General features: G+C 32.4%; 2 protein-coding genes across 3 annotated transcripts; one reads left to right on the top strand and one right to left on the bottom strand.

Annotated features, from left to right (window-relative positions):
- The first annotated feature begins 11,097 nt into the window (after window positions 1–11,097).
- LOC130649030 (uncharacterized) lies at window positions 11,098–15,731 on the top strand. The gene is made up of 3 exons (XM_057455222.1): window positions 11,098–11,894; window positions 12,170–12,640; window positions 13,584–15,731. Exons 1-3 carry the CDS (start codon window positions 11,822–11,824, stop codon window positions 14,549–14,551), a joined length of 1,512 nt encoding a protein of 503 aa, XP_057311205.1. The 5' UTR covers window positions 11,098–11,821; the 3' UTR covers window positions 14,552–15,731.
- LOC130649031 (L-threonine ammonia-lyase-like) lies at window positions 15,549–24,640 on the bottom strand. 2 transcript variants are annotated; one of them, XM_057455223.1, is made up of 12 exons: window positions 24,500–24,640; window positions 21,019–21,259; window positions 20,629–20,702; window positions 20,229–20,274; window positions 19,461–19,702; window positions 18,773–18,935; window positions 18,540–18,636; window positions 18,361–18,436; window positions 18,035–18,160; window positions 17,788–17,955; window positions 17,183–17,240; window positions 15,549–16,432 (listed from the first exon to the last, which is right to left on the bottom strand). In XM_057455223.1, the coding sequence occupies exons 2-12, from the start codon at window positions 21,247–21,249 to the stop codon at window positions 16,319–16,321; spliced, it is 1,395 nt and encodes a 464-aa protein (XP_057311206.1). In that variant the 5' UTR covers window positions 21,250–21,259; window positions 24,500–24,640; the 3' UTR covers window positions 15,549–16,318. The 2 variants fall into 2 exon arrangements, with proteins under 2 accessions (XP_057311206.1, XP_057311207.1); XM_057455224.1 differs by lacking the exon at window positions 15,549–16,432 and having other exon boundaries at window positions 17,834–17,955.
- Between the last annotated feature and the right edge of the window lie 367 nt (window positions 24,641–25,007).

Below are 25,007 nucleotides of genomic sequence, written 5' to 3' on the forward strand. Positions count from 1 at the left end.
AGCGAAGACATTTTTCCCCAAAATTTTTTGTATTAAAGTTCAATGTTTTAAGATTATTTAAATATTGACTTCGTACTGGCCTGTTTGTTTCGCTGCGTTGAAAGATGTCTAACATAAATGGCGGATTTAAATTATTAAGAGATTTAAAAATCTCTATACATAGATTTCGTATTCGCATAATTTTCATGTAGTTACTTTTGTTCTTGGTAGAAATGTACCTTTCTTTTCTCTCTGAATATCCGCTATCTACAAATTTTAGGGCTCGCTTATGGAGTTTTTCGACCCTAGAAAGTGATTTTGAAGATGAGAAATTCCAAATAAGTGGACAGTAGTTAAAGTTTGAATACACAAAACTTTCTGCTAAGACACTCTTAGCTTTAAAAGGAAGTATGTTTTTAAATCTATACAAAGCATTTAGTTGCGCAGATGCTTTCTTGCAAACCTCATTTAAGTGCTGATCAAATCTAAGGTTATTGTCAATTTTAACTCCTAACAGTTTGACTGTGTCTTGCGAATATATGTTTTTATCTCCGATTCTTATCAGTTTACTACTTGTGTTTTCTATCCTATCTTTGCTGATTATAATGCATTGAAATTTGTCAGGGTTAGCAATCATTTTATTTTCATGTAGCCATGCTAACGCCTGCTCAGACTCACCTTCTAAAATTTTAATGAGGTTTGGAATTGAATTGGAAAAGCTTGACAATGTATTATCATCAGCATAGTTGTGTAGGTCACTTCTGGTTATAAAAAGAAAAATATCGTTAAGAAAAATATTAAAAATTATCGGGCCTAAGATTGATCCTTGCGGCACGCCTGAAAGAATCATTTGGAAAAGACTGTAGTGTCCGTTTATACGAGTAGATTGTTCTCTATTTGTTAGGTATGACAGGACAAATTTCAGGGCATTAATTTCAAATCCATATGCCTCAAGTTTAGCGATTAGTAAATCATGTGGCACACAATCGAATGCTTTTGATAGATCCATTAAGACTGCACCAACCACGTAATTCTTATCAAGTTTTTTTTTCCATTCTTCTAGTAAACGAATTAAGACATGCTGTGTGTTATAGTTTTTCCGATAGGCTGACAAAAATATTGAAAGTTTCGATTCTATGAAAGACATGATTTGATCCTTCATTATGTTTTCATAGAATTTTGAAAATACATTCAACACACTGACAGGTCTAAAATTTTTAATGCTATGTTTGTCTTTGCCTCCTTTGTCAAGAGGTGCTACCGTTGCACGTTTGGCTCCATCGGGAAAAATATTCAATTTTATGCTGCTGTTTATAGCATTTTTCAATGGGCTAATCAGATATTCACTAGCTAACTTCACAAGCTTTGGGGGTATTTTGTCTCTACCTGGAGAGGAATTTATGTTTAAATTAGTAAAAAGTTTTTTGATTGTGTTGTCATCTACCTCCTCAAAGTTAAAAAAATTTATATTTTCGTTGCAGGCTTTAATTTTGACAATACTCGGATGACTCTCGTATGTTTTAATTATCTCATTAATTAGTCTCTCTTTGTCTAAGGAATTTCGATAATCAATTGATATTGGCTTGGTTCCACTACTTTTTTCTACAATGTTAATATAGTGTTCATTAAATAATTCAGCAAGCTCACTGTCATTGGTTATCTGAGCACCATCTTTGATAATCATAATGTTATCATTGTTCAAACCACTTTTATTGGTTATAAACGGCTTAATAGTTTTCCAAAAAGTTTTATTTTCTACAATCCCAGAATCTATAACATTTTTAAAATACATTTTTATGGCTTTCTTTCTGAGTCCAACACACTTATTTCGTTGTTTTTTATAGTTAATCTTGTTTTCTTCAGTAGGATCTTTATTGTATCGGTTTTTAAATCTTGACCTGGTATAAATGGCTTGCCTAAGTTCTTTATTCATAAAAGGTGCTTCATTTCCCCTGAGCAGTTTCTGTTTTAACGGGGCATGCTTTTCAATAATAGAACTAAACGTTTTTGTCAAGTGGTCGTAATTTGAAGCAGGGTCATTTTCATTAAAATCAAAACGTGTATTCCTAACATCAGAAAGAAACTTTCTCTTATCAAACTTTCTGTTACTTCTATAAACAATTAGTTTTGGTTTCAATCTTACCAGATGAGATCTTAGGAAAGTTGTAATCATCAGATGATGGTCACTGAGTCCAGTCTCAGTAACCATAGTGTTTTGAAAAGACCTTTGTTTATTTGTTAAAATAACATCAATTGATGTTCCTTGTTCACTTGCAAAACATGTTTTGTCTTTGACTAAGTTTTTTAGGTCAAAAGTATCGCAAAGAGAAGTTATGTAATGATAATTTATTATTTCATTTTTATTATGAGTATCAATGTTTATGTCCCCCATCACAATGATGTTATCACAAAATGAGAGTGTTTTGTTTAGAATTTTCTCCAAATCTTCAAAGAAACTTTGAAGATTAGAATGACGTGGTGGACGATAAAGGGTGATAATAGTCCATTTTTTGTTTATGACCCAAATTTTTAATATTTGAACCAGGAAAAACTTTAAATCTTGCATCACCGTTTCTCAAATGATTATTGAATTCTCGAGTATTTATGCCTTTTGCGATGCTATCACTGATAATTCTAATCTTCTTTTTATTTTTACGGGTTTCAGATGATTTGATGTTATGTTGTAAAAGATCTCTTTCTGGAGAAAGGTTAATAACGGGATTTGGTCTTCTTATAGATTTATTTGGTTGTGGTGGTGCGTAACTTTGATTATTCGTAAGTGGTTGTGCGTCATAGTGATTATTGTTGTTTTGTTCGTTCTGAAGTGTACTAAACCGATTTGAAAGACTGAATCTATTATTATATCGTTTCTCTATTTTTCCCGAGGGACCTTTCTTTACTTCGTTCCAATCATTGGTTTCTGATTTGTTTTTAATTTTTTCATAATTATTTATGTTTATGTCTTGTAACAAAACGTCCCTCAACAAACTTTGAGATTCTTTTATCTCGTTTTTTAAAAAATCGTTTTCTTCCTTCAAGTGAACAACCAAATCTTTTACCATATTTCTTCTTAATTTACCGACTTCATACGAGACGTATTCTTTCAGGTCCGATACCATTTTAACTATTTCTTTTAAAACTTCAAAGTTTTTAACCTGTTGTAGTTCCTGAGCGAGAAGATCGAGGTGGTCTACTTTTTCATCTGGTTCTTGGATATCATCTTCTCCTTCTTCCCTATCAACACTCGTAATTTTGCCAGTAAAAATGTTTTTACTTATCCTATAGCTAGGTAATCCTCGTCTGTTTATGAGAAAAAGTTTATCAGTATCGCAAAGTCGTTGAACAGTATATTTTACCTTTTCTGGACTGAATTCTTTCGACTCAACAATAATACTGTCCATATCTGCACGTTTCTTTCTTCCATGAATATTTTTAATAGATTGCAAAACGCTTTCTTCTAATGTTTCCATATCCTCGGTGTAATTTACTAAGATATCTTTAGCCGCCATCTTTCAACCTGCTGCCCGTCCTTTAAATTTACTTGCTTTAGTAACAACTTATCGCACTATATTCTGTCACGTTTGTAGCTACATATACATCCTTCATTATTAAACAAAAACATTTTCAGCAAAAAAAAAACACCGACGCAAATCAAAATTACTTTGACAATTCTCGAAAGAAATATTTTTCATTGCAAACGAAAATAATGCAAATTCAGCATCGCTCACAAATAGGAGTTTCAACCTGCACAAACAAGACGAACAACAGATAGAATAAATAAAATATGCCAGGGAATTGAAAAGGCTAATGTGCTAGTTAGCTATACCTATGTATAATTTTTAGATAAGCTTTATCATATGAACTTTTATTTAACATCGACTTAGAATTATACAACTTTCGCCAAAGTATTTTGATATCCGTACAAACGTAGCTGTAATTTCTACAAGTAAACACAAATAAAATTTGACATTTTTCAGAGAACACCCACTGCGGTTCCTTTAATTTTTTTTCATAATCTTCCTGTGAAAATGATGATCATATTGTTGCTTCACAAACAAATATTGACCAAAATCTATAGCGCACTTACTGTAGTTCCACTGTGGCGATTTTTGATTAATTATGTCAGGTCTTATACGTGCTTTAATTTTGTACTGTTATGTAGTAAGTATAGGTTTTTCTTTCGCGATCCTTACCCAAAACTTGACAAAGTCTGACATTTTCAAGATTTTAGAAGTATATAACATATAACCTACCCAGCAACGTATCGACAACATATTTTGCCAAGCTAAATGATTTTCTTCCGGAGCTCCTAGAATATTACGAAAAGGAGATGGCTTCCTTTTTCGGGTTTGCGATAATTAGCATCTTCAACATGAGTAAATGAATATTAAAACAGAGAAAAAAGACAATAAATTAATAATTGATGACAGCCAAAATTCAACTGATGACTTCAATACTTTGCTCCTCTTAATGAATTAATAAATAAGGGATGAGCTAAGCCATGGGGTAGGAAAAATTCCAAAAATTAACAAACGGATAGGAGAGCGATTATTTGGTACTATAGAGGTAGCATATAACTCTTACTTATTACAAATTAGCAAGTGGTTAGAAGCTTATGCCTCAAGCATTGTTCACTTTTCTTAATATTTTTTTTAAGCTTTGCAGCTTCTTATATTTGCAGCTTGATGCCTCGACATTCTTAAAAAAAGGGAACTGGTAATGAAAAGATTAGTGTAGCCACATGTTCGTAATTTAGCCATACCAATGAAATAAAATGGAATTTGTTCTACGTGGCAATGCAACAGCTTAATTATCTATTAATTAATTACTTCAATGAGTTTAATTTTGCGGTGTGGAATGTTTCAAGATGCATTGTTATCCCTCGTGAGAAGTCACTTCCTTAAACGTGTTTATTGAGGAATGAAGAACTGATTTTTATCTATTCAGTTGTAATTTACGACCACCACCTTTAATATCGTATTTTCTTTGCTCAATTGAATCTCTTGACCGTATATCATTACCTCTGTCAGACCAATTAGAATTAAACAAAGTGTTTGAAAAATAAGGTCTTTCTGCACTGCTCTATTAGCAATTGAAGTTTAGGGAAAGTATAATGTTAATGTTATTGTTGTTATTGTTGTTGTTGTGGTAATAGTGCTGGTGATGCTGAGGGCAGGTGATTGTAATGGAGTGTTTAAATTTTTGTTCTTACTGCTTCTGTTTTCAGGTTTTATTGCTGTTGCTGCTTTATTCGTTAGAAGTGATCCTCTAATTAAATTAACCATAAAATGAGTGGACTTTAATTTTATTTAATAGCCGAAAGTTTTGAAGAAATAGATCATATCCTTTTATTTAATAGTCGTTATTAAATGTTTAATTGTGTTTTTTTTACCACATAATGTTTTGTGTAGTATTCACATGATGTTGCAACTTTTTGTATCAATTCTATTTTGTTTGGTGATATGTTTGCTTCAATGTTGCAGCGGCGTTAAACAACGTTTCATTTCATCTTTGTCGTCAAACAGGTAACTTAAACTAAAATACTTTTTTCGATAATTTTAGGATGTTGTTTTTGTTATGTTGAAAAAGTTTAAAGTGTTTTTTCATTCTTCTAATTAACGCTCAGAGTTATCTTAATGTAAATGCGATTTTCGCCAAGTAGTTCTAATGTGGGACATTTTTGGCCTTTGTAATATTCCCGCTATGCAATTCATTAAAACATTCAAATGAAAATATTCCACCTACATAACATAAAATTGTTCGGCAACCAAGCAGATTTCGAATAAAGCCGATTCATAGTTGAGGTGGATAGCATGCAGAATACCTCTAGACTTTGTCTAAACTTTCAAGCTATGTTATAATTGCGTGTTAGTGGCTTTTTGAATTCTGTGCTAAGATATGTCAAGAACTTCTGCTGTATCTCAATATAGTTCAAGTTACACTTCTTTCGAGTGTTTATTATCTGCTCCCTTTCAGCATTTAAACAAGCGACAAGCTGTAATGACACGTAGCTACTGCACACTTTAGCTAGTCATGCCGAGCCGAATAAACACTAATTCCCACATATTTTTATGAGTTCGACAGCTAAGCTCAGACGTAAAACAAAAACGTAATAAAAATTATTATTCAAGTCCTTAGATTATAACCAAATATCATCATAAGAAACCTTTTGTATTTTATTGTTCAAAAAATCGAAAGGGTAGGTGTAAATTTCTTGTCGATAAACACACTAATCCGTGCAAAATACTTACTTTAACTAAAGAAATTAAAAATGTTTAACATTTATATTTTAATGTCCTGAAAAGTGAAAAGCACACGTGGAAAAAAAGTCAAAGAAAGGCCAACAATCTTCAGCGCTCTAAAAATAACACAGATATACATTGCTTTGTGGTTGAGAAAAAACCTTTATCAAATTAACTTTAAAATTGATATAAATTTTTAAAAAAACAAATTTTAGACAATAAAACCATCCTAGATAACCACGGCATATTCTTTTATTTACAAAATTACCACAAGGTGAAAAAAAAATTTCATTGTTAATTTTGGTTAGTTAACGCTGATTGTGAAAGCCGTACGTTAGAGAGCAGCTTACAACTAGCTCCCCACAGAAGAGTTTGTCCTCAACAAGTGATTACATTGACAGTTTTAGGTTGAAAAAAATCGCATGAAAACAATCGCAAAAAGTATAGACGTTTGCAAGAACCAGTGGAAATTTTAAAAAAAAATTGTATAAAATGATACCAGTCTTTACTACAGCTACGGTTCACTCATGCAATGTGAGGGAAATTGGGTACGTAATGCCGGTTTATACTTAATGAATACATTCAGAACACAGAACCAACATTAGTAACAGTGTTTAAAACACTGGCTGGCAAGTGGCTTTATCCTGTATAAATATTTGGAATAATAAGAATAATAACACGTTATGAAAAGATCCGAGAAACTTTTATAAAAGCGAAAATTTCATTTAAAACACTATTGGAATAACAAATTTCAATTAGTAAAATTCTCGGTTATTACAATTCTTTTTGCGCAACATTTTTGTTATCATTTGCTTACTTGTTGCGTGATCACACCAAAAAGAATTCCATTACCTTTGAATTGCAAGATTATTGCAACAAGACGTCTTTATATTGTCGTTAAAAAGATTTTAAGGAAATGAGTCATGTGTCAGTTTCACTTTAGAGTATTTGTGGCGAGAAAATAATAATTTAATTTTAAGAGCCCTTATAATCTACAATCCATTTTCATAAATCGACCATAGAAGAAAAACTGAAACTGGAAAGGTCTCAGGTACTGAAAATTGGAACTGAAGGAAAAATATTTTAAGAACAAAATGTCCTTTCATGAATTTTCTTCTTTATTGATAAATAACTTCTCTAATTTAAAAAAGAAATTTAAAGTGTTTTATTGATTGGTATTATTTTATCTAAACGCAAATATGAAAAGTACAAAAAAATACCAAGGACATATAAACAGGTAAAAACCCGAAAACGTTGTTACGTTTGTTTTGAAGGTGTTGCAAAAACATAAGTAACAATGTTCAGAACACTAAATATTTAATCTGTGTCTTCTTCCTCAAAGCAAAATAGAAAATATTAGACACAAACTAAAACTAAAAAAGAAAAAAATTCTTGTTTCGCCTTTGAGTGAAATTTCATCTTACGTATTAAAAAAGAAAATACAAACAATAAGTGACATACAGCACAATTAGACAGTTTTTGAACATTCATTGTTTATTGCACTTCTTAATAACAATCTACTTGTTTTATGAAAGTGCGTTCATAATGTATTGGTATGTCGTCATTGCTGTTGCTATTTGTCATTAGTCGTGATTGTGCTTTTGAGTTATTTTTCATTCGAAGTTGGTCAAGAATATGCATTGTCATGTTAATCGAATTTCGGAAAGGAATACCGTTTCGTCCCATCACCAATATTTCAATTTCCCTGGGAAGTTTTTAAACTCTGTGGCTATTTCAATGTTAGTTAAACTTTAATTATTCGATTTTCAGTTTTACCAACATTGTTTCAAAATGCAAATTATCCGCCCGTCAAAGTTTCTTTTAAGATATTTCACTCGTCTATTATTTTACATCCGTGATCATTGACAATATTATTTAGTTAGGCATTTGCTAATGTGACAATCATTGCTTAGATAGGAACTGAGATAGAACTTAGCAACAAAAATAGAAATGATGTGGATTTTATTTTTGGCTACATCATTGATTTTTGTGTGTAACCATGCCATGCTCTTGGGAACACTTTCTTTGTCGAATAACGTTTAAGAATACATTAAATTTATTTTTAGTGCTTTTGCTTTGGCTATAATTTGTTGTTGTGTCCCACGAAGTTGGATAAAGAGAGTAGCGTTTTTACTGTTATACTATATTACATTGGATTTCATACTAAAACAAAACGAAAAAAAAACATCGTTCCCTAAAATAGGTCATAACCCAGGTCATAATTTTAGGTAAATTTGGGTAGACTTCGGTATATATGGTTTGAACAGAAGTTTCATTCTGAGTACTTCCGACTCAATGTACAATATTTTTCTTTTCATTAATGTAAAATGATTACCATTCCATTTATATATTACAAAAACTTCGTCTTTTTCCTCAACAGCGTTAAACTCTTCATGTTCGTCTGCGTCGTCATCACCAACATGACCATATTTCACATGACCTTCAAATGCAATACAGATACGATTTTTAGCATCTGTAGCGTAATCCTGTGTCATACATGATAAAAAAGGTAACACAAACTCGATACTGTAGGTAGAACTCCTACTGCTTTATCATTAAAACCACTCCAGGTAGACGTACATTTTAACCTGTCTTATTTTACTTAAACAAACATTGCTACTGCATAGATTATTTGCGGCAGCTTTACAACCGTATTATGCTTTGAGCAGATTGGTTTGTGCAATGTCTTTATCTGTTGGTATTCTAATTCTAGAATATTGCAGCCAAATTTGATGTTTACTTGAGCATTCTCTATTTGAATTTTTATAGAAACCTTTTCTAATAGAAAGTTAAAAATTCAATATAAATCAAGGTCTGTTGCAATCGACCTCCGCGAAAATCAGGGTTTTAACAGTGACCTTTTATTGTATTTCAATTTTATTTTATGGCTTGTCATCTGAATAAAAATTCACCTAATCACTGTTATTACGATCACGTCGTTTTGTCTCCATTTTAATGTTTTGATCTCTTCAATTGAACCTCTTTGATCTTTGCACAGCTATACTGTTGGTGTACAACCATGCTTTTTTCTCCGACATGCTATACATTCCAAAAAGATGCATGTTGAGCATTAACGAGTTTTAGAATAAATAGGTAACCGTTGCAACTGTCTTTAGCTAAAATGAATTGTTCAAAGATGACTATTTTTTAATACGAAGCAACTACGATGTATGATTTCACCTTATTTTCTACGTATGTTAAAACTTTCCCGATATTTTTGGTAAATATTTTCATTAAAGAATAAAAAAAAATGGACATACGTTTTAATTAACTAATTGTTTCCACAATATTTAAATGTACTGATTTGATAGAGTCAGGAAGAGGTTTGTGAGAAATTGAATTTACTAAGAAGTATCCTTTAAACAAGCCGCTAACATTTATAGATTCTTCAACTACACCAGATAAATTGAATTAAAAATAACTTAGCAAGTCGCCATGTGAATTGGAGTGTTTGCTTTCTTACAAATAAACATATGAGAATTCGGTTCCCACTTTTGCATTTTCTAACACCAGATATCTTAATCGATAATTGTTATGTGGGAACATAATGGCTGCGTTATAATTGCTTCCTTCGGAACAGTTATCACATTTCAAGGATTGGTAAGTGAAAATGATATGTTATGAAACTAACGGACAACTTTTTAATTACAATCAGGGACGCATAATTATCACAGCCTATTTTAATTACTTAATTAGAATTATTCATAATTAAATAAATTTAAATTTATGACACATTCGTTATGATTTTTGACATTAGATTCGTTATCATTTTGAGTCCTGATCATTTCGGTTAAAAAAGTATCCTCAGTGCACAACTTCCATACATGACAAATGACACTTTACCTTGTGGTAATATGGCTATTAACAAATATTAATGAAGAAATATAATGTAATTTGTGTTCTATAATCAAAAGTTGCTTTTAATCCGAGCAAAGCTTGGGCCTTTATGTATGTAGCCTTTATAAGCACCTGAAAATTCTCGAGTATATTTAACAAACTTAACAATATTTTCAACTTTTAAATTACGCTTATAGTTATCTGTAGATATAGGCTACACCATTGTACATACTATATATGTAACGAGCCTGAAAATACTTCAGGCAACATTTAAACAAAACAGATTTCTTCCTTTTATCTTTGTGGAAATACGGATACTTTTCCCACCATATCTCAGTAATTTATCAGCTCCTATGATTCTACAAGCGTTATCATTAGAGACGTTTCATCTTTGGCATTTATGTAGCACTATTATCATAATTTAACTGCAAATTTGAAACACGTTTGTGAATGTGTTTCAAAAGTTGTTGTAAGGCCAATGATACAAATAAAAAGGACCAATTGAGGTATTTTGCCTGACCAATTGGGAAGAAGGTATTAGAGGTCCAAACTGTTTCGCAAACAAAAAGTTATTGTCTATGTGGCAGATAAACACTGAAGCACTTTGTTTCTCAGCTAATGCTGAATCATGTTTATGTATCCTTTAAACAATGAATTGTTATCAAATTAAAATTTGGTTTCTTATCATGAACAATCTTAAGTGATTTGTTAAGTAAACAAGATGGTTTAGAACCTTGATTATAGTTGAATCATTTGCTCGTTAAAACAAAGGAAGATTCGTGAAGCAAATTAGATTGTTCTTAAATTTAGACCTACGGCATCAATTTCATGTCAAAATTGTTTTGATCAAGTTTTGGAATAATTTTTCCTGATGTCACTCAACTTGGATTTTCCCACAAAAATGTGCCAAATTTTTTTATGTTTTAAGAATAAAAATTCATTTAATTAGTGCCTATCTTAAATACCTTGGCAAACCTATGTACAGTTTCACGTCAGTGATATCACTTCATTATATAATACATATTAAATTTTTCTTTGGAAAGCAAAAGCTTGCCAGTATCACAGCATTTACGATTAAAAATGCAAACTTCTAAATCATATTTAGATGCGAAATGCTAAATATGATGTTTTCATAGTGAATCACAAAAGACAAAAGTAGTTTTACTCTGTTAATTCTTTGATAAAGGTAAAGAAACATGAGAGAAAAATTAACAAATCATCTATTTATGTAAACAAGTGAAGGAAAACATATAAAATACGTTTCCAATTTGTTCTTTTTTTGATTTATTTGTTTTAATAATTTGCATTCAACGTAGCTGTCTATACATGTAAAATTACAGTTGTCAATCAACCTGATTTATCATGAACAATAACACAATCTACAGCAATCTACCTTGTTGCTTCACTATTGATCTCGTTTTTTATTTTTTCAATATGCTATTATCTACTTCAGAAACCTTCACGGAAATAGTTGTCAACAAATCATTTCTCTCAAATTGGGACTTGATGTCAAAATATGTTAATAAGTTTTAAAAATATCAATTTAATAGCCTTCCGAATGTTACAGCGCTTAAATGAAAACCGCGTCGTCTATTGTCAATTATGAAAATTAATGACGGTATTACTGATGCGTTCAATACCTCTATACATCCTGATAGAATGTTAATTGTGATATTTTTGAATACGTTATAGAGCAGTTGTAACATTTCATGATATGCTACAGTTAGTGGAACTGTGAATCAAGCAGACGAGAGCTTTGGAAAATGAATAATAAATACGCTTTGGCATTCATTGCTGCAATTTTGGTACAAGGAATTTTGGCAAGAAATAAATCAGGTAAGACATTTGTGGCCGTGGTTTTAGCGAATTTGATAGTGTCCATAAAATCTTTGTTTTTATTTCTATTTCTTTATTTGTTTGTTTATCTTCCTCTTTTGTTTCTTACTTTGTCTTACCTTATGCTTGTTTTTCACATTTTCACAATCTACGTTCAAACAGTATACTAATACCTGTAATTTCAAAGAAAAGTATACAGCTCTAAATTTTTTCTTTAACCTTTTCCAATTACTTCTTCTCCTAGCAACCGTTGACAATTTTATTCTGTATTTTAGTTTCTATTTTCGCTCGTTCTGTTGGTTGCCGTGACAAATGCGTCGACTGCCGATCGTATGCACGAGTCAATGACGTCACATATACACATAACCATCCTGGACTTCGTATAGTTGCTGTTAATAGCAAGACTGGAAACATTGACAAAAGTGGAAATTTTCAAAACATAAAATTCATAGATGGCAGAGAAAAGTTAAAACTGTTTCTAAAAACTATCAAACCACGGTCACTTGTCGTTATGACAATGCATACAATGTGCTCTTCAAATAATGCAAATTGGTATAACTTCATACAGAAAAACTCAAATTTAACCTTAAAAAGCTTAAAAGCTGACTCATATGAAACAGCTGTTGTTATCACATGTCAGCAGGAGTGTCCACATGGTTCGTACTCGCAAAAGATTCCATTTTACCGATTCGAAGAAGCCGGCTATGGACCGTTGCAAGAATATGCTAACATAACATTGTTTTTAGGTAAGAATCCATTTTCATGTTTATCAGCTACACTTACCTTTAAAGTTAAATGCAAAACTTAGGACTAAAATTCTCTCTTAATTTGTAGCAAAATTCGTTAAACTAGTTATCGTAGTTGCAAAACAAGAAAAAATGATTTTGACCACTAATATTTTTATTAGGGTTAAGATAAAATCTTATTTCCATAATGGAGCTATGCTACTCCTGCGTCCTAATAAGTCAAACGTTTGAAGGGAAGGTTAGCTGTTGTTGCTGTTGCTCTTTTTTCGATTTTGTTTTTGTTGTTGTTGTTATTTGAAATTGTTGGCTGTATGTGTCATGAGGCCATTAAAATATCCACTGCATGATATGTGACGATTATACAGCATTGATAGAACATTACAATCATATGTGGTTGCTTTTATATTACGTCAAGCAATTAAGTAAGTTGACATGTCTGACACGAGACTAATTTCTTGGATACGTAGAACAAAGATATGTGTTTAAATGCCAACTTGAAACGCTCGAAAATGAAAGATCCTTTTAGCTGTTAAGACGATGCTATCAAAACAGCACTTCCTGTTTTTGAATTTAAGAAATTTGATGCATGCAGACAAAGGTTTTTGACAGAGCTTTTACATACTGTTCACCATAATACCCAAGCTAATAACATCCAAAGAAGTTGCATTGTTTTCCCCATAAATTAACAAAACATGCATCTTTTAATAAACTAGAGATAAATTAATCTTTCCATTCGCGTCATAATGTACTAAAGTTTAAAGCAGCTTTTAGGGCATAATCAAAATACACAAAAAAAAACATTGAAAAACCCCCAAAATTTTATTCTATATAAATTATGTGCTCATTAAATAGCTCATATCATTCTTAATTTTTTTTAATCTCCTTTATGTCATAATGATGTCAACGCGTGTCATACTCATTCTCTTACTTCAAATTTTTTCAGATAACGTTCCAAAGACGTCATTGCAAAAAACGAAAGAAGAAGAACATACCAACTTATTTATCATCATCGGATCACTTTCGGCATTATGTTTTCTAATCATAACTATAACAGCAGGGTGTTTCTGCTATAAACAATATCGAGCAAAAGCTATAACCAGACCGCCCAAAGTCGAAGAACCCATAAAAATAAATGGAAAAATAAAAAACTGGTTACGTCAGAAGAACCAAGATGAAATAAATAAAGAAATAAGTAAATCGAACGCTAGCGAGACTGGTCGAAAAGAATTTGATAACAGAGGGTACCGTGGTGATGTAGTAAGATTTTCCATAACATCGTTAGATACGTTTAGTACCTTTCAAACGATAGATCGTCCACGGAAGAGTTTTCCAAACCACGACGAAAGAGTTTATGAACAAACGCAAGACAATAACACAGATAGGCAATCACAAGCATCGATTACAAGCGCCATGCAAATCCAAGAACAAAGTATTTACTTAGAACCAGTAGAACAAAACGATTCGAATAGAAGAAGTGTTCGTCTGTACTCGAGGCTGAAAGACGCCTTAGCATCCAACAGAGAAAGTAAAACTTTAGATAATCTTGATACCAACACAGCGAGATATGAGCCAAGTTCTAGTTTCCAATTATTTTATTCAAAAGACAACATAAAGGCTATCAAGCCTGACACTTTAGCGTTCGCTGAATATCTTAAAGTTGAAAGACACGGTCCAATGTACAAAAAACCCTCAAATGCATTAAAACATGATCCGCCCACCCACATTCCTGAGAGTGTCCCTTATAAGCAAGAACAACCTGAAGAAGTTCATGATTACGAACTACCATGCAGCCAAAATAGTTTTGATTTAAGTGATTTAGAAGTAGGAAAGGAACTTAGCTGTACTTCACTGCCGGGACCACACACATCAGAAGCGTATGGGAAGTTAGTTATTAATGCAACTAAATTTTAATTAGATTCCCCAATATTTTAATTTTGTGAATAAAACACAATTTAATAAAAAACAGTTTATAAATTTGTAACAGTGAATTTCTAACAAATATGCCTCAATAACTATTGATCACCCTTTAATTAGGGAGTTATTTTCAAACACTATCCGATACTTATGGTTAAATGGGCTACAACTAGTTGTTCATGATTCAACCACTATAGGACACAAATAACTAAAGTCGCACAAATAAATACTCATTTTTTATGATGAGCTCTTTATTCAAAACTTCGATTTTAGAGTAACTTTATTTATAAGTAATTTTATCTGCTTTATGTGAAATGGTTTCCAACTCTTCGATTTATTGAAGATTATCCATGACTAAATTAATTAAACAAAGCAATTTTTTGTTCTCCTTTTTTCGTTGTTATTTTGTTTCTAATGTTTTGCTATCTAATAATTATTTCTTTTTTGAATTATTTTTGGAGGCCTTTCAGCCATAAATCGGGATAAAAAATCAGTGGATGTAAAAATTTCGTTTTTTATAGTTAAACATCTTAGGAGTACTACTCTATATTTGCAGTGTTTTATATTTGTAGTTAAATGTAAAAATGTATTTATTAATTGCTAAAAAAATCTTAGATCAGTTTAACTCTTGCTTTCTTTATAGTTTTTCTTTAAATAATATAAAAGATATGAACGTGTGTGAGTGCGAGACACAAAGCGATTGGATAGAGTAATTACACTTGTGAAAGAAAGTGCAAATATTTATTTTGTTGCTTATTATAATATTCTAAACAAACAAAACTTGCTTCATCAGAAGTAAAAGCTTTCACTAATCTCACAAAAATTCATCAAAATATTCCAAAATAAAATGACATGATAAAAGGCATTGTCATGCTCCTGGAAACTGTTGTTTAGCCCGAAAGAAATGGATAATGCAGTGGGATATACAAGCATCACAAAAAAATTTTAATGTCCATGTCTAGTTACTAAACATTTCGAGCTGCGACTGAGACCGTTTTAATGAAAGCCAGGCTTTATTACTCAAGACTATGTTTTAATACATGTATAATTGTATATAATATATGCTACCACAAATTGTTCATAAAATATTTACACTTGTTATAAACACACATACTCCAGAGCTCGCGTACCATGGAGAGAGGGAGGAATGATAGATAGAATAGAATGCGTGTCAAAAGTGATCATAAGTATCGGGCTAACTGGAGAATAAGCGGTTATAAAAAACCCACAGAACAGCAACGAACAAGTATTGTAATTTCGTCAATAAAACAATATGTAATCAAAATACAGTTTATGAATTTAATTGAAGCCAGCCTTCATTACACAAGACGATGTTTTAATATATGTATAATTGTATATAATATATTCTACTCCAGACTGCTTATAAAATATGTACACTTGTTATATAAACACACATACTTCAGAGCCCGCCTACCATGGAGAGAGGGAGAAAAAGCAGATAGAATGCGCGTCAAAAATAATCATTAGTATTAGTCTAGCTGGAGAATAAGCGGTTATAAAATAACCCCACAGAACAGCAACGAACAAATTGAGTTGACAATTAACAAAACACTAACATCTTCGTATGAAATACAACGAGAAAAATAGGACTGTTAGTTCGACATCAAAACATGCTTAAAAAATAGTGTAGCTACATATTGTGAATATAACACTGCGCTCTATAAAAGCATTAAGCAGTTGTCATATATATATTTAGATGCTGACTAACAGATACATTCATGATAATCATTTCATTTGCTTCTGCTACGATTCTTGCACTGCATTGGTACTGAACGAAACTTCATCATATCTATCCTCAAGAGCTTTTTTTAATTCTTGCGCATGCTCATAATCACGACATTCGCATACCACTTTATTCTATAACATAATATGCTTATATAGCCCATTGTGCAATAAAATATTGCTAAAGATCTTCCAGAATTACACCTAGCCTTTGCCTTACTCGAATCTTTATAGCGCCAAGGAAATGGTTACTTCAGAAATGTTAGAATTGAAAGCATTCGTTCGTTTAGTCGAAACAAGGCTGGTTCCAGAAAAAAAGAAATTATTCAAATTGCAACTAAAGATAAGCTAATAATAAAAGTCAAAAGTGGCTTGTGCGTTATGTGTATCTAGATAAATATAATACAGTATAATTTTTTTTCTTTTTAAAAGTCAAAGGGAGGAGTGGGTCGAGAATGATTCACGATGAATGATTGATTCAGGAATACGAGGTTTAAATAATGGGTGATGTCTCACGTTCGTCCGAAAATATGAACTGCGGCTTAGTTTAGTATCATGGTTCCTCCTGCCTAATCTCAATGCTGATATGGAATGCAGAACAGTATAGCAGTGCTAAACCTGTGCATACGAGACGCCAACATTGTGTTCAGGGGAAAGGGAGTCTAAGAATGCTTGGGAGGTGCTACCAAGAGTTGACTTGAAATTTTCGTTATAGTTTCAGAAGGCTGTTTATTGCAAGTTGATAAACCTAACCTGTTGATGTAAAACCAGTTAATTAAATTGAGTTAAATTACACTCTTTTTAAAAATCGAAAAACTAGTCGTCACAAATCCTAGTTGACAAAATATAGATATCAGAAAAAAAGAACAACCTAGTCCAACTTACTACTACGGAAAAAACACTTGTCTTTAACCACGCCCTTTCATGGAAAATATCTTTTACACTAAATCATAGAAAGATACAGTTCAAATTATCAATCCAACAAACAAATCCTAGATTTGCTTTTGTGAAAGCAAAGAAGGCAATGCAGACAACATTATTTCATCATACTTAGTTCGAAGACAGTAGGTATGTTAATTTATAAACAACCCATCAACATCGTCATCATTATTGTTATCAAAATTGTCATAAAAAAACACCTCCCTTTCTTTTACTATATTTTACCTGTTGTTTGTTATCAAAAATAAAATTACCAAGAGCCTGTTTAGAACTTGACATTTTAGGCTTTTTTAGAGTCGCATAAGATGAAAGTGAAGATTTAATATTTTTGGAAGGTCAAATTGTTATATTTTCTCTTGCGCGTGTTCTCATGTCTACCAGGGTGGCCGGCCGGGTCCTAAATCTGCCCTCTCTCCTTCTATTATCGTGTTAATGGCCCTGCAATTGGAGCGTCAAAAATAGACGTTTCTGTATTTAGTTAGCAAGATATTTACATTTATTGATGGTTTACTGAAAAAGCCAACCAAATTTCTGTTTTTTCTTCTTCTTACCTTACTCGTAGATCAGATAACATCTTTGTTAACTCTGATAGCCCACCTGGTCTGTCTGAAACAACAGCCGAAAATCTTACTAAACGCCCATCTGCAGCTAAACCACGTTCTATCACTCTGCCAAGTACAGTCGAATCTATATTTCCTCCACATAATGGAAACACCACTCTAAAAGACAAAAACATTGAACAACCAAAGTGATTTTTACTACTTATTAATTTAACAAGATAATTACAATTTCTTGTACCTTTTTCCTTTTAACTCTGGTAATAGGCCAGCAAATGCCGCAGCTAGCCCAGTAGCTCCTGCACCCTCTACCACACATTTTTCTTCTTCAACCAAACGCAGAACAGCCATGGCAATGTATGACTCACTGAAAGCAGAATTGAAAAAAAAAATATGAAAATATTTCAAGAATACTTATATAAAATGTGAACAATTTGTCTGTTTTTTAAGCAACTAAATTTATTGTTCCTTAAGCAACGATTGGCTCAGACCTATATATGAAAGCTTTAATGCAATAAATATTTTAATAGGTCTTTGTATTCTTTCATCACCTAGTGTTTAGCTTACCTTACTTGAATTAGTCGATCAATGTTGTCTTTAGCGGTAGCAAATGCGTTAGATCCAACTTTCGATACGCAAAGACCTAAAAAAGAAGTATTAATGTTGATTTAATGTCACCGCTGTCAAAATTTGGTGCCATCCACACTTTTGAATTCACATATTGCCTTCTGCTTGATTCTACTCACCATCTGCCAAGGTCAGCGATTGATCTGAAGATATTTTGACAGGTTGGCCAGCTTTCATGGCAGCAGCAAAACTTGCGCACTTTTCACTTTCAACACCCTGTTGCAAAATTGCCACAATAAGTGAAGAAGTACATAATAAACATTGCATAGTATTTTTATAAGCATCAAATTTACTCTTAATGGTTAGTGCTTTTTGAATAGTAATTGTGCACGTTATACAGAAAAAAACTTACAATAATTTCTATGTTTGGATGGAGGGCTTTGAGAGCTACTGCACACCCAGCTATCAGTCCTCCCCCACCTACTGGTATTACTACAGCATCGATATCATCAACTTGTTCTGCTATTTCCAACCCGCAAGAACCTTGTCCTGCTAAAATATCAGGATGATCATATCTAGAAAACAGAACAAAAACAAAATTTTCTAATAGCAGTGCTAAATATGCTTACTCCATATGATATTTCAAAAGAAATAGGAAAACTTTTGCCTCTTCTTATTCCAACATTGGTAAGCCATGTTAATTATTTGTGATAATCCGTAAATTTCTATGACATTCACTCGTAAAAAATGTCCTACACTTGTGGGAACGTTGTGACTGATAAAGAATATATTGAGAACGTATTCAACCTAAATTATTGATAAATAAAGAACAAGAATTTCTAGATTCGCGAATTACTGTTCAAGTTGCAGCTTAAATTTAGAAATTCTTATAAAGAAAACTCTGCATAGAGAGATAATCTTTGGACTTGATTTTTGGAAATTCAAGAAAAATTGATTATATCACATGCCAGATAATTTAATTCCAGGCTGCCAGGTAATTATTTGGGTTTAAAAATTTTGTTTTATCTTGAATAATAAACATTTTTACGCTGGAAACTTAAAAATAAATACGGATATTAAATAACTTTTATAATACTTACCCGTTAATATACGCCAAGCCTTCTTTGGCAGCTATGTTTAGACCATAGTCTCTTGCTTCTATAATATCATCTCCAATCATATGGATTACAGCACCGTACTTGCGACATTGTGATACCTTTGTGATTGGTGCATTTATGGGCATGCATACTTGAACAGGAATATTCAGCTTCTTTCCGTGATAAGCCAATGCTAAAGCATGATTGCCAGCCGATGCCGCAATCACTCCCCGATTTTTCTGATCCTATTACAAGAAACCATATCATCTAGCAGTCTTATTACCTGCCTCTTCACCTTAAATAGAACTTTTTAATTTAAACAACCTTCTGACTAGATCCAGATAAAAAATAAACTTTAAGAACGGACGGGCGGACGGGCAGACGGCCATTTTATTGTCTTGAACATTACATGTGGTATGATGCAAGTGGGAACTACTGGTTATTTTTGTTATTCGCTTTTGTATTGGAAAACTTCATAGATTCGTCCGTTACTGCTGTTAGCAACCATTTGGGCTCACAGAAAAACAATGGAGATCTTAATTTATAATTATATGTGTAGGAAACAAAAGTAAATTATCTTTTTATTAAAAAAGTGTAGCTAGTACCCCAAATAATCGTCGTAGTAATTTAACACATAAACACAATGACCGCTTCAAGTTTTAAAAACAATAATTAAGAAACGATTCGTGAAATTGAAGATGTTCTTGATATCACATTATTTTGATCCCAGATATAACATAATAAATATTCAGGATTATTTTAAGCACTTACCTTGGGTAGCATTAAAAGTGTATTTCTTGCTCCTCTCTCTTTGAAGCTGTAAAATCAAGAAACAGCACCATTTAGTTACATTGGCTACTTACTTCATTGCAGTTAATCCTGTTTGGGTTTGCAAAAGTTATACTTTGTCATTCTCTGATTAAAATAATTATTTTTTTGCCGAAACACCTACAGGGATCGAAGAAATGCCTATTCCAATACTCAACATTTCCAAACTTAAAAATCAGGCGTAATCAACATGACAGGTAAAAAAAATGCAAAACAACGATGCGTTTCTACATGTATGTAACTTTTATGGTCTTCGCAAATGCTTTTACAAATCTTTAAAACATTTAAGCGACTTTTTAGTAACATTAAAGGCGTCTTAAACAATTCTTAAGAGACACGTTACCTTCCAGTTGCTTGCATATAATCTTTTTTGCAATAAACTTCCATTCCAAGCATAGCGGATAAACGTTCCGATTTCTAAGAGGAGAAATAATATACCACAACATATTCTGTCATTTCATTAGTTGGCTATATTGCTAGTCCCCTTTTTGAGAAAAATCTTTTACAGCAGGACTAAAATATCATGAAAATTAAAGAAAGGTAGAAATAGTCTAATAATAACGGTTTAAAATGTTAATTTCTATAAGAACAATAATAATAGAAACTTGCCTTTTGGAAGGATCAAAGAGTTAGGAACTTGTTTTATAAAAAAAGTCAAACTAAATAAAAGAGTGGACAGCTTTGTTTAAGTGAAACGCGTAATATTTGCAATGGAAAAACAAATATGACTTACATCGCAGGGTGTTCGTCGGATTCCAGATTTGATTCGAAAAGCGGCAGCAGAAACATCTTCAAATGTCACTTCCACTGGATTGGTGGTTTCACCATTTAACAACATATCTCTTTTCATACGGGATCGTTTGCCAGCTGTTTTGTTGGTACTATCTTCTGCAGTAATATCGTTTTTATTTTGTACTGGTAACTCAAAAATTTTATCTTCGTGTGTGTCAACCCCGTTCTGCATATCTATGTCCCTATTTTTAAAAGGTGTTATAGGAAATTACACACAAAGTGCACAAGATCATGTTTATTTGCAACAAAATTGTGATTCAAGTTTACAGATTACATACATTAGCAGAAAACAAGTTCTTAAACACCTTATAAATGGAAAAGTTATTCTACATTATAGGCCTGAAAAATAAAGTAATTATTGACAACTCGCTTTTGTCTACCGCGTGCTTCTAAGAATGCAAAGACTTGTAAATACATCTGTTACATAAGAAACCCTATACAATCACCTTAGGAAGTCATTTCGTGAAGGTTTAACAAAATACAACATTTTCACATACCCACCCCATCATCACGTGTTACGTCTAGCTCAGAACAAACACTCCTTACCCCTTTTGCACTTCAAATTTAACCCTATTACCTGAGTTTTTTTCGCCCTTGTAACCCTGGGGGGGGGGGGCACAAAGTGCCCGCGGGCCATAAATCCAGAACCACTTGCGCTTGAGTGGCTTGGCTCCATCCAGGTAAAAAAATATTTTGATGACGTCATAGGGATTAGAAATGACGTCACACATGTGAAAAATGGTCATTTTCCCAATATTTCAGTACATTTTAATTTCTCGGGTGTTACTAATGATATGGCCTTGATTCTTGGTAGATTTATGGAATGAATACCAAATATTTTCACATAAAAAAAGTAATTTTAATGACGTCATTGGGATAAGAAATGACGTTATTTCGGTAAAAAAATTCTTATTTTAACGATAAAGATAAAAAGACCCGTTCTACCAGAAATATTGATGCTAATGTCATTAAACTTGGCATATATGTAGAACAGGACACTTAAAGATAATTGAGGTAAGGAAAACAATATAATGACGTCATTGGAAGCCGAAATGACGTCAATTTGCTGGATCGATATTTCCTTCAAATCTGGTCTGTTTTTTGTCCCTAGTAACCATATATCACCTTAGTAACCAACATATATGTAGTAAATAATTATATACCCAATACAGCATCCTATAACATTCTTACATTAATGTCAACGGTTTTCAAAATCCAAAATATTTACCCCCGTCCAAAAAAAGCAATACCCCCAGCAAAGTAAAAAAATTTTTCAAAAATTTTTGTTTCATCAGAAGCAATAATAAAAGTTAGGTATAGTCACAAAATTTTAGCACTTAGTCACATGTGTATCTAAAGTTATGCCTAGTCAAAATAGCCGCGGGCACTTTGTGCCCCCCCCCCCCCCCCCAGGTATAATGGGGTTAAAAAAAAGATACGAGAATAAGTAAAGCATTCTTTCTTTAGTATTTGTATTTCCATTTAAGTACCAACAAAGCAAAAAGGATACTTTTAAAAAAAAATAATTTTATAACATGCAAGATCCTTCGATTCCACTGTGATACAATGGGCGAGTGAATGTTACCATAGTCCCGGGTTAATCCAAGCCATATGAGGAGAACATTGGAAAAATGACACACTATGTGGGCCGTTGGATGTTGCAGGAAGTTGTTTGGAAGAGCGCAGACCCTAAATGGGTCTGCATAGCTCAAATTGAGCACTAAATACTCTAGGACCCCCGACTAAGTCATGGTCCCTCCGGGAAATAATAGACATGGTATATCCCTCGACATTTATGAGGCTAGCCATGTAAAATATGCACATCTAGTTATCTCTTTCTTAACTCAAACCTTAGCCTTGTTCTCAATAACTCGTTTGTTTATTAAAGTCAATAGCTAAAATAGGGCTTAAATAAAAAATTTATATTAGAAATACCATGGTTGTGCGCATATAAGATATGCGGAGAACATAGGAATGGATATTTCTACGTTACAAATGTCATCTTTAAAAGCTTACCAAAAAACCCTCTTTGAATGCCGAATTGCATAACTACTTCGAGAATTAGTTAAACTTAAACATTGAATTAAGAACATTACAAGTAAAGAAACCACATGCAAAATAAAATGCGGTAAATTCCTTTCATCAAGAATTAGTAATTTTAAATAATATAGTAACACTAAATTATGCAATTTCTATAACCACGGTATAAACTATCCTTCTTAAACCAGTACTCAAACTCTAATAACAAACATTCTCCTACAAAAAGTTTCTTGCGCACACAACCAAAATATACACGCTTTTTTATTTCCACGCATTTTCATTCTACACAACATTAAACAAGTAATTTCAACAATCAGGGGATAAATAGATAATCACGACCTACATAGGAATTTAATTGTCATGACTCTACAGCTAATTGCTTTACAATTAAAATGCTTTGAAAAGAAATAAATTCAGGGTTTAATGAGATCGACCCGCGACATGCCTTTCAAGCGTGATGACGATCAAGAATGATCTTTCAATCAGAATTACGTCAACTCGTTATAATATTTTCATCATGGCTTAAGTTTTGTTACCATAACAAAGGATAAAAAAGGGTTAAATCATTAGCATTTAAATGTCCAAAGTCTATTCAGAACATCGTAGGCTTTGCATGGTTTTGTATCTAGGAATAGTTGAAAAAATATTATTTATTTCCTTTTAAACAGACCTCGTGTTTTATCTTATAAACAATTCAAATTTTTGAAGCTTAATGTCGTTTTAGTTCTCTTCATTTTTATTATCTATTGAACGTGTTTGCTTGCTCGGTGCAACAACTTAATTTCACAAAAAATTTTCCCTGCGTTTTTTATTTGTTGCCCGAAGGTTATATACTATGCGCTATATTTGCCTGCAGGCTGTACGTCCTATATTTATAGGCCTACCATCGTCTTTCTATGAGCCTTAAGAACGTTCAGGACTCTTTTGACGCTCAGTTCTTTTATAGATGACTTGCCAATGTTTGCAAAACTCAAAATTGTGTACATGTGTGCACATACTTTGTGAGCAAAATTGTTGTTATTGAAATTCATACAGTCTTTTTAAAAGCACAAGATAAAATGAATGCACTTGAATTAGTTTTTTAACTGTATTTTTTAATCTCTTTGATACAATCCTGGTCAAAATATTATGGCAGTAAGCTTCACGAGGTGGAGTAGCTATGTTCCTACTCCCATTGATACTATGGGAAAACAGGTAGTAGTAGTATTCATTGCTTTGCTATACATGTAGGAAGGTTTTACTGCCATAATTTTTGACCAGGATTGTAGCTATTTACTGTTTGAAAAGTGATCCATATTTTTTAACCGAATCTTAGCTGTGATGTACATTATTAAAAAAAATGCACCTGTCCAAACCATTACTAGAAAGGCTGCCAAACTTACCTATTTTACGGTGTGTCGTCAAATTGTACGAGTTCTTTATGTCACCAGGTATTTTTAGGATCTAACAGCAAAAAACCATCTGCGATACATTAAAAATATTTATGTAGAATTTAGCAATAAATTCAGCTGATTGTCGTTTACCGACTATTTTTAAATATTAATGATTTTAAACAAAATTGTTCATTTATATTATTATCCAGCTTAGCAACTTCTTTATCAAAAAATTAAAAATTTGTGATAAACGTCAAAACCTGATTTATTAATTGTATTTATAATTTATCTATTGTAGACCACAATTGTAAAAATCTTCATTTAAAAAAAAATTGAACTTCTTACAGCAGAAAATTAAAAAATCCACATTTTTAAATTACTAGTCGGTGACCCGTGGAAAAATCCACGTGTTCACCCGTGTTTTATTCACCGCAATTCGTATGTCTCGCTACTGCGGTTACCATTTTGCGTGACAGACAGACGCATACGGCTATTATTATAGAGATTTATCCAGTTC

The sequence above is a fragment of the Hydractinia symbiolongicarpus genome, chromosome 7 (genome assembly GCF_029227915.1).
Source record: "Hydractinia symbiolongicarpus strain clone_291-10 chromosome 7, HSymV2.1, whole genome shotgun sequence".
Lineage (NCBI taxonomy): Eukaryota > Metazoa > Cnidaria > Hydrozoa > Anthoathecata > Hydractiniidae > Hydractinia > Hydractinia symbiolongicarpus.

Coding starts and splice junctions, on each gene's coding strand:
- LOC130649030 (XM_057455222.1), top strand. CDS start 11,822: ATGAATAATAAATACGCTTTGGCATTCATTGCTGCAATTTTGGTACAA. Junction 11,895..12,169: donor TTTGGCAAGAAATAAATCAG/GTAAGACATTTG, acceptor TCTGTATTTTAG/TTTCTATTTTCGCTCGTTCT. Junction 12,641..13,583: donor TAACATAACATTGTTTTTAG/GTAAGAATCCAT, acceptor AAATTTTTTCAG/ATAACGTTCCAAAGACGTCA.
- LOC130649031 (XM_057455223.1), bottom strand. CDS start 21,249: ATGCAGAACGGGGTTGACACACACGAAGATAAAATTTTTGAGTTACCA. Junction 18,637..18,772: donor ATCCAAACATAGAAATTATT/GTAAGTTTTTTT, acceptor ATTTTGCAACAG/GGTGTTGAAAGTGAAAAGTG. Junction 18,437..18,539: donor ATCGCTGACCTTGGCAGATG/GTGAGTAGAATC, acceptor CTTCTTTTTTAG/GTCTTTGCGTATCGAAAGTT.